At 52.4% G+C, this 15075-nt stretch overlaps 1 protein-coding gene across 6 annotated transcripts in view; it reads left to right on the plus strand.

Moving 5' to 3' along the window:
- The window catches only part of ST3GAL3 (ST3 beta-galactoside alpha-2,3-sialyltransferase 3), a 224679-nt gene that overhangs the window by 203635 nt on the left and 5969 nt on the right, over nucleotides 1-15075 (plus strand). For all 6 annotated transcript variants that reach the window (XM_032633218.1, XM_032633202.1, XM_032633211.1 and 3 more), the window contains 2 exons: nucleotides 14308-14454; nucleotides 14633-14779. In XM_032633218.1, the coding sequence (XP_032489109.1) occupies nucleotides 14308-14454; nucleotides 14633-14779 (294 nt within the window). The remainder of the gene's footprint in view (nucleotides 1-14307; nucleotides 14455-14632; nucleotides 14780-15075) is intronic.

The following is a 15075-nucleotide window of genomic DNA, read 5'->3' on the forward strand; positions in this document are numbered from 1 at the left end:
CTGGAGCGGTTGGGATGAAGAGGTGTGGGCCGTGCTCAGGCACACGCTCATTGTGCCGATGTCTGTGTCCTGTTGCGGCCATGCCCAGGGAGCTAGGACCAGCCCTGTGGTCCTTGGTGAGGACTCCTTCCCAGGGTTGGGAGATGTGAGTGGAAAGGGGAGAGAGGAGCTGGGAAGGAGTCCTCTGAAGTTCGTGAGGCTTCCTTGACTCCAAAGTCAAAGATAATTGGGGCCTTTAGAGCGGGCTGCCAGAGGAAAACCAGTGATGCCCACGGCCTCGCCTGAGTAGGCCCACCCAGGCCATTTTGGTTACCCTGGAAGCCTCTTTAGCGCCCTCCTCCACCCCAAGCCCAGGGCTAATGCCTTCGCACGATCTCTCTCATGCCCTGCTTCACTTCTCTGGCGTCCGAGACCCAGGTAAATGTGGGAGAGGCTGCTTCTCCAGGCCCCCTCCTGTCTGGTGCCCAGCTGCAGGCTTGCCCTGCTCCTGCAGTTATGTTTCTACCTATGCAGCCCCTGGGCTACTGGAGAGCCCTCTGCACCTGTCTGGAGCCTCACCTGCAGAATTCTGGCAGGAGGCAGCTCTGTGTTTGGGAGCCAAGGCCTAGCTGGGCAGGGCTGGGACAGGTATCAGGCCTCAGTCAGGGCTGCTGCCTGCGGCTCGCTGTGTGAGCAGTCGCTCACTGCCTGTGTAACTTCCTGATTCCCAGGAGTCCTGACAGGGTATGAGAAGGGGAAAGATATAGGAAAGGAAGACCAAACAGCCCAAAAACAGCCTGTGCTAGAGCTAACCATGCTTTCTTCATCCACATGGGAGCTGTCCTCTTCACCATTTGTGGCCGTTTGATTTCCTGATTCGCTGGGCAGTAGCACAGATAACTCTAAACAAGTTACCTTTAAAGGCCCTTTATCTCTCAGATCCCAGGAGGCCAAGCCATCAAGCAGGTGGAGGAGCTCCCAGCAGGCCTCGGGGCAGCTCAGAGGAGCACCAGCGGACTGTTGAGTGGGGAAGCTGAGGTCAGGGGGAGGGGAGGAGCTGGGGACACGGAGATGCAGGTATATGTGAGCCATGGAGGGAGGGGTGGCCTCCAGCTCTTGTGGAGTTCTTCTCAGAGGCACATCTGGCTCCACCCCTCCACGCGCTTACTCATTTGCCAGGCATCGTCAGGTGTTCTCTGTGCTGTCACTGTGCTGCTCCCTGGAAACAGAAAGTCACTCAGTCTATGGGAGAGACAGTCCCCGAACTAGTTATAATGCAGTGTAGTAGGTGCTGTGCCCTCAGCATCCTCCTCCTGGCGTCTGATGAAGGCTGGAGACGCCCTGTCTGTGGTCCTGAGGACGGAGCCCTGGGACCTGGAGAGGATGCGACATGTGAGAGGCAGAGCTTCTCGTGCTGTGTCCCCTGCGTCTGCCAGACTCCCCCACCGGGCCCCAGGATGCTGCTGACCCAGCACTTCAGAGCCCCGGGGAGCTGCCTTCCCAATCGTCTTCGTCCTCACTTGGGAAACCCCGGAAAGCTGGCCTCACTGCTGAGTGGCCTCTGGGCCTGAGGCCTGGGCTGGGTTGGTGGGTGTGGTTCCAACCCAGCAGGCGGGGAGGAGAGGACAAGGGCTGGGGGTTGGCCCCTGGACAGCCTTGACCCAGGCCCGACCTTGCAGCTTTTGTTCACTCCTTGGGGAAGGCGGAGGGATCTAAGAGGCCGGCCAGGGCCCCGCTTCACGCCCAGGGGGACTGGGCCCTTGAATCTGAGAGACAACGGTGGTTGAAGAGGAGAAAGCAGCTTGGGCCTTGGAGTCATACAGACTCCGGTTTAAATTTAGACCCTGTCACTTGTTAGCTGGGTTCTTAGACAAACCACCTAGGCCCCTTAGACTTCATAAAACAGGAGTAGTACTACCCATCTTTCAGGGTTGGTTTAAAAGTTAAACAAGATGAAGTATAGAAGCACCTAGCCTAGTGCTTGACACTTAGTAAGCTCTGTCTGTGGCAATTATGAATACTGTTTATTTTATTATTATTACTGGTGGTGGTGCTATTAGAAAAGCCCAGTTGCACTAGGGAGTGAAGTCTTTGTCTAGACTGTAGAGCCTGACCTAGGAAGTGACCTAAAAGCGGGGGTCAGAGGCCAGGCCTAGAGGAAGGAGAGACATGGACCTCCTGGTGAAAGGCCGCAGGGGTGGGCTAGCAATCTAGCACAAGGCAAATGGCCACCAGGTCCCCGCATGTGAGGCCTTATTGGACCAGGCCTGAGACAGGGACTGAACATCCATCTGCACCTAAACCTGTGCTCTGTCCAGGCCTGAGAGGGATGCAGAGCCTTAGGATGGGCTCTGCCTAGCAGGAGCTCAGTGTGGACACAACCTTGCCTCTGGGGAGACTCCGTGCAGGGCACCTGGAAAGCGTGGTGAGGCTGGCAGACACCGTTGCCTCCTACTGCTTGACAAGGCCTCTGCTGAGCCAGCTCGATGCTGCGCACCCCACAGTCTCCCTTCCAGACCTCTGAGACAAGCTCTCCTGGATACCATTTCCTTTGCAGCCATTGCCAGTGGACACAGCTCTTTCTCACAGATCCATTATCCCCTGTGAGGGCCAGGAAGACTCCCTGCACATTCCCCCTCCTGCATCCTGCCCATCGCTCCTCCCCCACCATGAAAGATGCTCAGGGACGGAGGCTCACGTCATCATCCCCTGTGCTCCTCTTCATCACTGTCATCCAGAGCCTCTTGCTTACTTACCTCACGATCCCTGTTATTATTCCTCCTCCTTTTCCTCCTCTTCCTCCTTCCACCATCCTCATCATAGACGTCATTTATTAAGATCTTCAGTTTGCCAGCTTTCTTTGAATTCCTTTATTCAGTTTTCACCATGACCCTGTTAGATAGATACTATTATGATCCCCTTCTCGGGGTTTAGGAAACTGAGGCACAGAGAGGATGAGTTACTTGCTAAGATCACACAACTAGTTAAGTGGTAGAGGTGAACTCAGACCCAGCTCTGGATGCCATCTCCTCCCACCTTCTCAGGAACTGTCTTTTTTCATTGATCTCTTTTCTTACCTCTTTACTGGATCTTCCTCTCACATCTACAAATTTGTTCAGCTATTTTTTTTTTTCATTTCTCTCACCTCAAAAATGAAAGCCCCAGGGACTTCCCTGGCAGTCCGGTGGTTAAGACTCCACGCTTCCACTGCAGGGGGCACGGGTTCAATCCCTGGTCGGAAAACTAAGATCCCGCATGCCACCACGCAGCCAAAAAAAAAAAAAAAAGCAAGAAAGAAAGCCCCCTCTTCAAGCTGGTATCCACCCTTTCTCCTTCCCTTCTCTTTCAAGTTTCTGGGAAGAGTCATCAGCTGTCCACGCTACATATCTCCATGTTTTCCCCCTTCTGTTTCTCAACGCTCTCCACTCTGTCTTCCAAACCTATCCCTCTATGGCAGTGACCTTCTGATTCTAAATCCAGTGGACCCAACCTTGCCTCACTTTAAAGGAACGACTTGTCAGCAAATATTCAGTGAGCATTTACAGTGTACCGTACGCAATGGTAAGTTCTAGGGATAGCCCTTGAGTCTTACAAACTCATGGCTAAAATCCTGGGAAGCATGCTCAATTCTTCCATCTCCTCTGCCCTCTCTATTCAGTCATTCAGCCTCCAGATCTGTGGTTCTCCCTTTTAAAAATGCCTTCCTTGGATTATTTCAGCAGCTTCCTATCTCCCTGCATCCAATCAGGCCTCCCTCCAATCCATCCTCCACACCTGTATCCAAAAGAATCATCCTAAAGTGTCTATCTGGTTGGTTCATTCTCCTGCGTAATGGGTCCCCGTTGTCCAGATGCAGCAGTTCTCAGAGCGCTTTCTCCTTTCCAGTAGCATCAGTATCACCTGGAAACTTGTCAGAAATGCATTTTGGGACTCCACCTTAGGCTGTGAATGCGAAACTCTGGGGGTGGGCCCAGCAGTCTGTTTAATGAGCCCTCCAGGTGATTCGGATACAGGCTCAAGTGTGAGAACCACTGGCCTGCAGGGTAAAATTCCAATTCCATAGCATAGCGCTCCATGCTCTGGGCCCTCCAACCCCTTCCTTGTCCTGACCGCTCCTTCTTGCACCCAAAATTACTCTCCTCTCTGCCCATACCAAAGTCTATGCCCATTTCACACCTCCATGTTTTATCTGCTTCCCTTCCCAAGGCTGTATTAGATGCTCCTCTTCTGAGCTCCCAAGACACTCATCACTCTATTATGCGTAAGGGTTCTCTTATCCATCAACTCCTATAAGCCCCTGGAGGGCAGGGACTGTCCTGTTTATCTCTGTAAGCCCATCACCGCCTGCAGTGTTGTGTTTGAGACAGAGTTGGCACGCGTAAATGAATAAATAAACGTGGACACTGAGACCCAGAGGAAGGCAGGAACTTGTGGCAGAGTCAGGATTCCAACCCAGGTCTTCTGACTCTCAGTGGGGGCTCTTTCCTCGCAAGTAGGCCGCCTCCCTCCTCTGTTGCCCCAGAGATCATTCTTTTAGATTCGGACCCTTGCGTCCTTTTGCTCCCCTCTTGCCTCTCCTGGGCACCTCTCTCCTCTTAGCCATGTTTGATCTTCTTTCTGAGGTTCCGAGATCATTCTCCTTGATAAAAAAAAGTGAAAACTGAACAGTCCCTGGCCTCTGCCTCATTCAGTTGTCTGTTGATATCACACAGCCGGCCCCAAACCGACTCCTCTTTCTGTTCATTGCTTTTTCCAAATATAGCTTTCAAAAAGGTTTTTGACCCTCTCCTCATAGCATGCATCAAAATAAATTCCAAATGGACTAAAAAGTAAAATATAAAAATACAGCCAAAGGAAGAAAGTAGAATAGAAATCACAGCCCTAGAGGGAAGAGAACTTTCAAGGGACAGAAGTGCTAGGAAAAGTCAGATTTGATAATATATGAGCACTTTAAACAACCACCAAAAAAGACTGGATACCACAAAACTTTGAAAAGTGTGTTTAGGAAATATGACAAATGGTTATCATCATGAAAGTTGACAGGAAAGCCATTAGGACCCCAGCAGTTTATGAGCGGGAGACTGAACCGATCACACAGAAGGCAATATAACTAGTAAACAACAGAAATATGTTTAACCTTCCTGGCAGTCAGAAAATTCACGTGAAGGCGACAGGGTGCCAGTTATCACCTATCATGTCTTCAGAGAATGTGTTTAAATTATAATACGTGATTCTGGCCAGAGTGCAGTGACAGGTGCTCTCAAAGGCTACTAGTCAGAGTGCAATTGGGGACAAGCTTTTTGGAAAGGAAATGACACCTGGCACCAGGAGCCATCACCCAAGGGAAGGAAAAATCTGCCTACAAAGATTTTTATTATAGTGTTATTTATAATGGCCAAACTCAAATATAACCTAAGGGGTTTATTATGAAAAGTATGGTTCAACTAGCATACGGAGTATAAAGGAGCAGCCCAGTGACCCTGCAGAGGCTGCGGGCACCTGGACCAGCCAGCACAGCCGCTCCCACTCTTGCTCCTTTGGCGTGGGTGGGGCCGCTGAAACAGCACTGGATTCAGTACCAGGAACGGGTGCCTCTGCCTCAGGCCCCATCTCTGAGTTTCATTTTCCTCTTCTGTACAACGGGGATGGTGAAAGCTTCTAGGGGTGGCTCCCAGATACACTGCTGCAAGGAGCCGCTGGGATAGTGCACTGACAGCCCCTGGTACACTGTGCTCGCTGCAGTGGCGAGCACCTGCTGAGAAGATCAGTGCTTGCCTTGCTGAGCCCCTCTTCAGGGCTCAGAGGGAAATGCCCACCCCAGTCACATCCTCCCCTGCTAGACCATCCCCAGGTACTGGAGACCTCAGAATTTCTTGCCCCAGCAGTGCCAAGTCCACTTCTGTCCTCTTGAGGGTAGAACACACCTCCCTGTGCAGACTCCAAAGTCCAAGGAGGGATGTTTGCAGAGCCTGTAAGACGAACTTGGATGTCTAAGCTGGGCAGTCCGCACACGTGTGCACTTCCCACAGCGTGAGATGGGACCAGGGTGGGAAGGGAAGGGGAGGGCAGCCTGGGGCTAGCTCTCCCTACACCATGGGCCAGCACGGGTCTCCGGGAGTCAGAATTCTCATTTCAAACCTGGCCTTCCAGATCGTTTTTCGGGGGAGGATAGAATATATTTAACAGCTTGATACCGTGATTAGTCACTGTCACATATTTGGAATCTAAAACTTAGACATGTGGTATGTGGACATCCATTTGTAATTTTGTCCCTAGCCCCACAAATCTTAGGGGTTTGAGCCTTGACGGACATGGTGGCAATGGCTGGAGGTGAGGCTGGGTAGACAGGGGACAGACGGTGAAGGGTCTTGTCAGCCAAAGTCACATCAAGGAGCTTGGACTTTGTCCTGTGGACTAACAATAGCAGAAGCTAACGAGCTGCCTTTGTGCCAGACGTGATGTGTGTGACTTGTAACTGTCACGGCACAGAAACACTATGAAGAAGGAGCTAGTCTGATTTCCCATATTCTTAGATGATGATAATGAGACTTTGAAAGGGTGAAGAACTTTCTGAGGGATACAGAGTTAGTAGTTAGGGCTCAAAAGCAGACCCACAGAATTACTGGGGCAGCCCAATCCGCAAGCAGGGGTGGGCTGAGGAAGGCGGGAAGGAGGCAGTTGTGGGATGGGTCTGTACAGGAGCCACAGACCTGGGGTTGCTAGGTTCTTGGAGACCTGGGAGAGGGAACCATCAAGGGAGGGTGAGCATTCAAGTCGGAGTCATTGTGGAGGAATGGTGGTCGCTGGATCCCTTGGGGGAAATGGATGAGATAGGAAGACAAACCTTTCAGGGCCTTGGTTTCTGTAAGAGGGGATTAGACCAGATGTTCTTTTTTGTTTTGTTTTTTGGGGTGTTTTTTTTTTTTGGTTTTTTATTGGAGTATAGTTGATTTACAGTGTTGTGTTAGTTTCTGCTGTACAGCAAAGTGAATCAGTTATACATATACATATATCCACTCTATTTTGGATTCTTTTCCCATATAGGTGATTACAGAGTATTGAGTAGAGTTCCCTGTGCTATACAGTAGGTCCTTATTAGTTATCTATTTTATATACGGTAGTATGTATATGTCAATCCCAGTCTCCCAATTTACCCCTCCCCCCGAAAGCGATTTTTTAAATTAATTTATTTTATTTTATTTATTTTTGGCTGCATTGGGTCTTCGTTGCTCTGCATGGGCTTTCTCGAGTTGCAGCGAGCTGGGGGCTACTCTTCATTGCGGTGCGCGGGCCTCTCATTGCGGTGGCTTCTCTTGTTACAGAGCATGGGCTCTAGGCATGCCGTCTTCAGTAGTTGTGGCTCACGGGCTCTAGAGCGCAGGCTCAGTAGTTGTGGCGCACGGGCTTAGTTGCTCCATGGCATGTGGGAGTCTTCCGGGACCAGGGCTCGAACCCTTGTCCCCTGCATTGGCAGGTGGATTCTTAACCACCGCGCCACCAGGGAAGCCCCGAAAGCAAATTTTTTTTTTTTTTTTTTTTGCGGTACGCGGGCCTCTCACTGTTGTGGCCTCTCCCATCGTGGAGCACAGGCTCCGGACGTGCAGGCTCAGCGGCCATGGCTCACGGGCCTAGCCACTCCACGGCATGTGGGATCTTCCCGGACCGGGGCACGAACCCGTGTCCCCTGCATCAGCAGGCGGACTCTCAACCACTGCGCCACCAGGGAAGCCCCCGAAAGCAAATTTTTTAAAGTTAATTTTTACTGGAGTATAGTTGCTTTATAATGTTGTGTTAGTTTCTACTGTACAGCAAAGTGAATCAGCTATATCCCCTCTTTTTTGGATTTCCTTCCCATTTAGTTCACCAGAGAGAATTGAGTAGAGTTCCCTGTGCTGTACAGTAGGTTCTCATTAGTTGTCTATTTTATACATAGTATCAATAGTGTATATATGTCAATGCCAACCTCCCAATTCATCCCCCCCACCCCCCGCCCAGACCAGATGTTCTTAAAGGTCTCTTTTTGTATGATGGTAATCAATGTTTTGAGGGTTATTTGTTGTCTGAAATATTATAGAATATATTTGTACAGAAAGTAAATAGCTTATATATAACAGAGACTCATGTATTTGTTGATTGGTTAATCCAGGTTAATCATTAGTTCTGAAATATTTTGTACATCTGTAAATAGCTCTCTTTTCAAGCTCTACTTCATTTTACTTATAGTTTCCTTAGTATGTCTTGCTCTTCCTCCCATTTTAAGTTTTATGCATGTGAACATTTTGGGGTATGTCTTCTATGTATATATTTTACACAAGTATAGCAGATGTTTTAAACCTCTTTTTGGCTCTTTCTCATATCATAATAATTATACCGTGTATTGAGATATTTGTACACAGCCCTGTCTTTCCTCCTGGGTTATAAACTCCTTTTGAGTAAGGAAAAAAAAAAAAAAAAAAGACCAGCACTCTTAATGATCCTGACAAGCTGTCTCAGTGGTTGGTGGAAAGCCTCTGAAGATTTTAGCCCTGAGAGTGTCAAGATCAGATCTGTGCGGAATTGAAGGAAGGCACGATGGAGGCAAGGAGGTCTGGTGGCTCCTGGAGTGACCCCAGTGAGCTGGTGACCTGTCTCCTCAGGCAGTAGCAGCGAGGAGGGGTGGTGGTATAGGCAGGAGTGACCACACCTGCCCTCACTCCTGGCTGCAGAAAGCCAGCCACGGTCAGGCTCTCCACACCCAGACCTCTCATCTTGGCATGCAGACTGCTTCTCTCCCCACAGAGAAGGAGGAAGAGGCTGCAGGAAAAGCAGCCTGCAACGGCGCAGGCAAGCACTGTGGGAGCCCGGCTGGGCAGGTACATCTTCCCAGATGCTTTCCCCCGTTGCTCCTGGCTGTTCTGACAAGAGCAGAACGAGTTGCATCAGCAGGAGACCAGCGGCTCCACGCAGATGAGCTGGGTCCAGGCTGGACTGAGGCAGGGACATTCCGGGAGGAGGCATTCAACCAAGCATGCGGCCCACAGGTGGCCTTGACGAGAGGTTTGGCCATTCCAGGCCAGCGTCATTGGCTGGCTTTATAGGCCTCTGTGCTGTGTCCTGTGGGTCAGGGAAACGAGATGTGAGAGGCCTTGGGCCGTTTGGATAGGCCTTCTGGAACAGGGCTGTGTTCGGGTGGCAGGCTTGGCAGTGTCAGTCACCCAGCAGTAGGAAGGCCTCCAACATCCACTGCCCTCCTGCAGGGCACCCAAGGACAAAGCTGGCCCCCGTCTGAGTGTGTGTATAGTCTGTGAACTGGCCTGTGTGTGGCCTCTAACATTGCTGGCCACACCCTCTGCTTCACCCTCGGCTTCTGTGACGCTCAGAATTGTAACAGACAAGATTTACTGAGCCCTTGCCATGTGGCAGACATGGGGCCAGATGCTGTGAAATGCACAGCGCTTCATTTAATCGTCACGGCTGTCTGGGAAGTGGGCTTGACGTCCCCGTTATGCGCGAGGAACTTGAGGCCTGAAGAAGTCCTGTGACACGCCCTGGTTGCACAGATGCGGAATCTGGATGTGGACGTGGGTTTCCCAGACTCCGAGGCCCACAGTCTCCCGTGGTATCACACCCTCCCTGCGTCGCCTCATCGCTCTTCCTGTTGGTTCTCGGTCTCCTCCGCAGGCTCCGCTGCTCCCACCGACCCCTTCAGTGTTGGTGTCTATAAGGGTCTCCCCTCTCTTGTCCCACCCAGAGATTCTCAATCTCAAGTCGCCAAATGCCCTCGCTTCTGGGGACCCTGCTCCCTTTGGCAGTGGTGTGTGGCGTGTTGCGTGTGTGTACCTGTGTATGATTTTTCTGAGACGGGGAGCCATGGCTTTTATTTGAGAGACAGGCTGCAGTCGTGTTTACTTGGTATTTGTCTGACACAGTGATGCCCCAGCCAGATCCTGGTCTTCCTGTTCCTCCTTTCCCTGGGATTCCTGAGGAGGCGCTGCACCAGGACAGTGACAGGTGGGAAAAATAAAATAGCGGTGCCAGGTCCCAGTGCCCTAATGCAGGCTCTCTGAGACTTGAGTCCCAAGCATAAGACTCGTTCCCACCCCGTCCCAATCTTGCTCTCTGCCCGAAGGCAGTAGGAGCTTCAGCGCTCGTAGAACAGGTGAGCAGAGCAGGGACTGGAATGCCGGGCATGCTCCAGGGAGGCAAGCTCTGCCTTGGCGTACCCGCCGCTGCCTGGGCACAAGGAGCCAGAAGGAGCTGTATGTGTACCTGTGACTTTGCATTTCCTACTAGTAAACGTGACACACGTATCCTCAAATCCAAGAAGTCACATGAGTTGTTTCCCCTCCTGGGAAAGAGTAAAGATGGGAAGAGAGGCAGAAGCCTCCCCTCCACCCTGGAGCGTTTGTCAGCTTCTCAAAGGGGCTTGAGATCGTAAGCTAATTTCCTACCGTTTCACATGGTGGTTACATATGGGACCCTTAAGCACATGGGATAAGCCAAGAGGTGTTGTCTCAGTGAGGGAATCTCGTGTCACAGAAAGACTCAGGCTCTGAAGTTGAATCCAGCTCAGGTTCTCCCCAGCTGTGTGTGCCTCGGGGCAAGGCCCCTCGCCTCTCTGAGCCTCAGTCCCCTCTGTGAAACAGGATGCAGGGCACCAACCGGAGTGACCCCTAACTCACCTCAGCGCTTCTGGCGGGTAGAAGGGAGGCCCCATCCATCCTTGACTAGCCCCCCAGACCTCCCGAGGTGGGAACAGCAGTGCTGATAATAAATGGTGTGGCAGAAAGAACACCCATCCTGGCATCACGACGTTGGGTTTGCATCTTGGTACAGACTCTTACGTGACCTTGAACCCGTGGCTTCATCTTGGGTCCCGTACCTGTGAAGTGGGTGAAAGTTGAAGAGACATAAATAATATCTATGAAAACCAGCCTGTAGCCTCCCCACCCCCAGCTGTGCCATTACTGCCTCTCCCTCCCTTCCCGAGCAGCCCCTGCCCTTCCTCCTCTTTAGGGGTATGTGGGCAGGCGTGGGCAGGGACCCGGGGTTGTAGGGTGCGGGGAGGATGTTGGGGGCCTGCTGGGCTCTGGAGAAGGGACGGGGGCTGTGCTTTGCTCAGCACAGGCTGGTACCTGCCATTCCTTTGAGTACACATCTGATCCTCCCAGGAGGGGCTTCTCCCCAGTTCTGCATAAGATCTTGGCCATTTCTCCACCGTTCCCTTTCCTGCTGGGTCTCACTGTCCCGATCTTTACCCCCTTACACACACACTTCTGGACACAGAGGGAGGCACAGGAGGAAGCCGGTCTGGGGTCTGCTGTCCCGTCTCACTGGGGCTGAGACCCAGCAAAGTTGGCCCTAAAGGCCCATCCTTTGAGCTGACGCTTGGAGGACGGATAGAATTTGCCCGAGAGAGAGGTGTTGCCAGAGACGGGGAGACGTGAGGAGGGGGTGGCTGGAGCAGACAGTCCATTGAAGGCCGCAGAAGACAAGCCTGAAGAGATGCTGAGGGCAGTGGAGGAGCCGGGATGGAGTTCATGTCCCCTTACACACCCGCGCCTGGTGCTGCACTGCTGGGCCACAGAAGTGAATCAGATGTGAGCCCCTGCCCTGGGGCTAATGGCGGTGGTGATAGGAGCTGACCAGTGACTGTGAGCTGGGCACTCAGCCTGAATTATCTCATTGAGTTCTCACAACACAAGATAAATACCCTTAGTATCCCTGGTTTATCCATAGGGAAATGATAGTTTTCTTGCCCAAGGCCTCCACACAGTTGAGTGACCAGAGCTGAGTTTGGATCTGGGCCCAAGGATCTTCTGTCTTAGTCAGCTCATGTTGCTATAATAAAATACCACAGACTGGGTGGCTTATAAACAACAGACATTTGTTTTTCACAGTTCTGGAGGCTGGAAGTCCAGGATCATGGCACTGGCAGACTTGGTGTTTGGTGAGGGCTTCCTGGTTCATAAATCATTATGTCCTCACTCGGTGGAAGGAGCGAGGGATCTCTTGGGCCTCTTTTGTAAGGGCACTGATTCCATTCTTGAGGGCTTCACCCTGAGGACCTAATCACTTCTCAAAGGCCCACCTCCTAATACAATCACCTTGGGCATTAGGTGTTCAACATAAATGAATTGGGGGGCGGGGATGGGCCACAAACTTTCAAAGCATAGCAGGTCTTTTTTTATATAAATTTATTTTATTTATTTATTTTTGGCTGCGTTGGGTCTTCATTGTCGTGCACGGGCTTTCTCTGGTTGCGGTGAGCAGGGGCTACTTTGTGTTGCAGTGCGTGGGCTTCTCACTGCGGTGGCTTCTCCTGTCACAGAGCATGGGCTCTAGACATGCAGGCTTCAGTAGTTGCGGCACGCAGCCTCAGTAGTTGTGGCTCATGGACTCCAGAGCGCAGGCTCAGTAGTTGTGGTGCACGGGCTTAGTTGCTCTGCGGCATGTGGGATCTTCCCGGACCAGGGCTCAAACCCGTGTCCCCTGCATTGGCAGGAGGATTCTCAACCACTGTGCCACCAGGGAAGCCCCTGTAGCAGATCTTAACTCCATATTTTATCACTTCCCAAAGGGTAGAGGTCATTTCTACCTTGGGGTGAAGGTATTCGGGAAATACATGAGAAAGGAGAAGATGCTGAGTCTTAAGAAACAAGTAGGGTGGATCAGGTGGGTGGAGGCGGGGAAACCATTAGAGACAGAAGGAGCAGCATCAGCAAAAGAATGGAGGCACGAATCAGCAGATGCGAACTTAAGATGGGCTGAAATGAAAACTGGAGCAGCAGGCAGGGTTACTGGCTAAAAAACTCTGATCGCCTGTGGGCAGTGGTGATGTGATCCAGTTTGTATATAGAAAGATCATTCTGGCAGAGAGCAGAAAGTGGTTTGGGAGGCAGAGGTGGCCCATTCTGGGCACTCATTTTGGGTGAATGGAACTCAACAATTATTTTGTACTTTTCCAGTCACTCTACTGGGCTCTGGGGGCGGTTAGTGGCCAACAAGACAGACACTGGACATGGCCTCATTATAATAGTCCATTTGAAAGATGATGAGACCTGGACTTTAGGTGGTAGCAGTGGGCTTGGGAAGAAAGGATGGATCCGTGGGATTCTATAGAAAATAGAATCGAAATGACCCAGATGACCAGTAGGACAGAACGGGCTGGAGAGATGAAGAGGGATGCAAAGTCGATTCCCAGGCTTCTGGTTTGGAAGATGGAGTGGACAGCAGAGGTTAGGGAACACAGAAGGAGGAGCAGATCTGGGGGAACCAGAAACAACTGAGATGTCCAGCAACAGAGGGGTTGCTTACATAGGCTATGGGACATCTCTCCAGCCCACAGGGTTGGTTTGTGACTTTCTCCAGCAGTACTCAGGAGCCCAGTTGTAAGGGTGGGAAAGGTGGATGTATGGCTTGATCTAAGTTCATGGTCCCCTTGGGCTAGGACAATAGAATGGCAAGGGGCAGGGAGTTGAGTGTGTTCACGAGAGAGTGGCTGAAGCGATATACTCAAGGGACTAGACCAGGGAGGGCTCGTGTACTGAACAGAAAGGCAGGGCTGGGAACTAGAGGAAGGGAGAGAGGTAGAAGGAGAGGAATTTGTGGCCCTGGAGTGGACCCTGGGGGGTCAGGTTTGTTTCAGAGCTGATGCCTTTCCAATCCGGTACTGAGCTCCCTCAGGGAAGAATCACCCCATTCTGCGATTAAAGAACCGAAGCTTAGAGAGCGTGTCGCCCACCCAGAGTCACCCAGCTCCATCGGTGGCCGAACTGGGGTTGGAGTGTTGTTTTCTGCTCTGCCATACTAGCTCACATTCTGTCTTTATTTTTCAGGTTCACTTTAGAACAGTTGACTGAGAGCGAGGAAATTCAGCAGAAGGGAAAGGAGGCGAGCCCAGCAGAGCAGATAGGAGAGAGAGGGCAGGCTCCTCCTGGGCCCCTCAGTAGCGGCGAAGGGGAGGGGTACTGCTGGGCCGTTGGGTCTTCCTCGTGGCCCAAGACCCACCCCCCCCCCCGCCCAAGGTCAGAGCAGCACAGCCCAGTGCCCCACGCCCTGTGCCCCGCCCTGCAGCTCACTTGGTATCCTCCATCCACACTGGCCCCACTGTGTGCTCGCCGTGCCCTACCATGTACCTTGTCTCTGCCACACGTCCTGTGTCCCCAGCACCCACCAGGTCGTCCGTCCTCCAGCCGTGTTTGTTCCCCATGCCCCAGGCTCCCTGTATATACCTTGTGCCCCCCACCTTGTTTCTCATTAGCCTGTACACACTTTGGGTCCCCAACACTCACCCAGTCCCATCACAAGCTGTGTGCCCGCTCATGCCCACTTGTGCTGTGTCTACAGAGCGCGTCAGATGGCTTCTGGAAATCTGTGGCCACTCGGGTGCCCAAGGAACCCCCTGAGATTCGCATCCTCAACCCATATTTCATCCAGGAAGCCGCCTTCACCCTCATCGGACTGCCTTTCAACAACGGCCTCATGGGCCGCGGGGTGAGATGTCTGGATCCTGGGAGAGGGAGGAGGGGACCTGGGCCAGAGGTGCCTTGGGAAGGAAGGACAGGGCGGCAGGGTGGGGACAGAGGATTCAGTTCTCGGGAGCAGAGCTCAGCTCTGGAGAGCTTCGCTGAGGGTCTCCGCCTCACTCAGAACCCCCTTCCCTTCCATGCAGAACATCCCGACCCTCGGCAGTGTGGCAGTGACCATGGCACTACACGGCTGTGATGAGGTGGCAGTTGCAGGCTTCGGCTATGACATGAGCACACCCAATGCACCCCTGCACTACTACGAGACCGTGCGCATGGCAGCCATCAAAGAGGTGCAGGGCTGGGCGGGGGGCAGTCCCTGGGCAGGACGAGGGAGGGGTAAGCGTCAGCAGGAAGGACAGCCTCCGACTGCATGTGTACAAACGAATGGTCAAGGGACGCGCCAGCTTCGGGTCTGGCTGCTCAGAGCTCCCTGGAAGGCATCCATCCCTGCCCGCAGGCCTCTGCCCACCAAGCGCCCTTCTCCCTGGACTTCCCCTCCCTGGCCCTCTCCTTGTCCTGGTCCAGCCCCTGCCTCCTCCTTGCTGCTCCCCAGCCACCACGTGCCCATCTTGGAGCAAGCTCACAG

Source organism: Phocoena sinus, chromosome 1, assembly GCF_008692025.1.
Source record: "Phocoena sinus isolate mPhoSin1 chromosome 1, mPhoSin1.pri, whole genome shotgun sequence".
NCBI classification, from domain to species: Eukaryota; Metazoa; Chordata; class Mammalia; order Artiodactyla; family Phocoenidae; genus Phocoena; species Phocoena sinus.